Source organism: Procambarus clarkii, chromosome 40, assembly GCF_040958095.1.
Source record: "Procambarus clarkii isolate CNS0578487 chromosome 40, FALCON_Pclarkii_2.0, whole genome shotgun sequence".
Classification (NCBI taxonomy): Eukaryota; Metazoa; Arthropoda; class Malacostraca; order Decapoda; family Cambaridae; genus Procambarus; species Procambarus clarkii.
The window spans coordinates 14,334,599-14,336,479 of NC_091189.1; the positions used below are offsets into that span (position 1 = coordinate 14,334,599).

The following is a 1,881-nucleotide window of genomic DNA, read 5'->3' on the forward strand; positions in this document are numbered from 1 at the left end:
TTATATATATATATATATAAATATATATATATATATATATATATATATATATATATATATATATATATATATATATATATATATATGATCTCCTTCACCTGGGCTATCGGAGACTCGAACCACAGACCCAATGCGCGTGAGGCTGAAGCTCTATCGACTTCGTTATCCAATAATCTTTACAAAGAAAGATACCAGAGGCAACTTCTGCTACCATGCTGAAATTTTCTACCTTTTTTTTTCGAGCTCCTAGGGATGCTGCACCCAGTCGACCATACCACCTCTGACCACACTACCACCGGAACAGCCTGCAGCCTCCACCCAGACCACCCTTTTACCCATCCTTCACCTCGCCGACAAAATGGTGGGCAATGACATTACCCGCTACAGCTACATCAACAGGCTGCTTGTGGCAAATGGACTTCCGACAGCTGCTTTTCCCGATGATCTTCCAGCTTCCACAACTGCTACCGGACCCTCCACCCCAGGGATCCCTGCGCTGGCCCCTAGGGGAGCCCTCACCATCTGGCCACAGCGACTCCGCTGTTCTCAAGTTTGTCCCACTGACAGGGATGGCAGCAGCACCAGGACAGCTGATCAGGATGACGAAGCTGACTCCGACGACTCGACCAACTCCAAAGACTCGACCGAATCCAAAAACAAGCCCAAGGAAACTGACCATGATGACTCATCCGACTTCCATGGTTCAGTTGTTACCGGTTCTCCCGCCCCTCATGCGGCCGCTCGGGCAACAGATCCCACACCAACCAGACTGACAGAGTCCCATGCTGCCTCCTCTGGGTACAATATATCCAACGTGGCCATGTACTTTACAAGGAGGACAGACAGCATAACTCCATAATCCAAAATGACTACTAGGAAGACAAGTGCAGGGAAGCAGGACGGATTCTTCACATGGTCATCCCTCTAGAATGCCTTGACCACCTCTGCGACTACGACGCCTTGAAGAAGGAAATTCGACCAGACTACCAACTTTGGGGAACTATGATAAGGAAACCAATTCTCTTGCAACATTCAGACATCTGCCCCTAGACCGGCCGACTGTGGCCATCCCCGTCAACAGCCCTGCTGACTCCTGTGGCACTCAACTGTGAGCAACGTCTGTACCCCTTCAATTCACCGGTCTGACTAGCCTTATTTTCTTGGATTGGATTGGCGCGTCCACGGACCCCATCCCCAGTATCATCTATTTATACAAATAATGGCTCCAAAGAATCTCCACTTACGGGCTCACCATAGCCCGTGCTATTTGGAACATTTTGTTCAGAGTAGCTAAATCTAAAACAACAACTTGCTACATACTACTCTTGGCCCTCTACACACACAACATGCATCACCATAATCCCCAGTAGCACTACTCTTAGTAACCTGTACAACGTCATCCAGATCGGCGTGTTTACATGTCCCAGCTGACGGTCCGTCCTTGTTGACACTCCTCGCTTCTCATGCACATTCTCACACACTCACATGCACACTTGCACTCAACATCACCGTTGTCTAATTGACGGATAACATAAATATCCTTTCTTGTCTTTTATGTGCAGTTTTTGTGGCTTTTCCTGCTACATATAATCCTACTATAACAATTTTTTTTCACAAATTCAAGCATAATGTGATGGAATCGGACACGTGCAAAGATAACGGGCTTATTTAGTTTTCAAAACGTTGCTAAAATATGTCAGCATATCTGAAAAGAATAAAGTCTAATTGACATTTTTGTTATTATGGTGCCACATATATATAAATACAAGTAAGTAATTATTAAAGAAGGCACCAAGTCGGGTATATAAATACAAAATAAATGGATAAATACTGGATTGTAAATATGAGTGTTGAATTCATGGCACAAATTACTGGGTAAGA

At 44.8% G+C, this 1,881-nt stretch overlaps 1 protein-coding gene across 2 annotated transcripts in view; it reads right to left on the reverse strand.

The window, feature by feature from the left end:
- The window catches only part of beta4GalT7 (beta-1,4-galactosyltransferase 7), a 19,764-nt gene extending 18,222 nt beyond the window's left edge, over positions 1-1,542 (reverse strand). Inside the window, exon 1 of one of the 2 annotated variants that reach the window (XM_069338728.1) lies at positions 1,387-1,542. In XM_069338728.1, the coding sequence (XP_069194829.1) occupies positions 1,387-1,400 (14 nt within the window). In that variant the 5' untranslated portion in view covers positions 1,401-1,542. Of the gene's footprint in view, positions 1-1,320 lie in introns of both variants that reach the window. The other variant, XM_069338729.1, reaches the window with a different exon arrangement.
- Between the last annotated feature and the right edge of the window lie 339 nt (positions 1,543-1,881).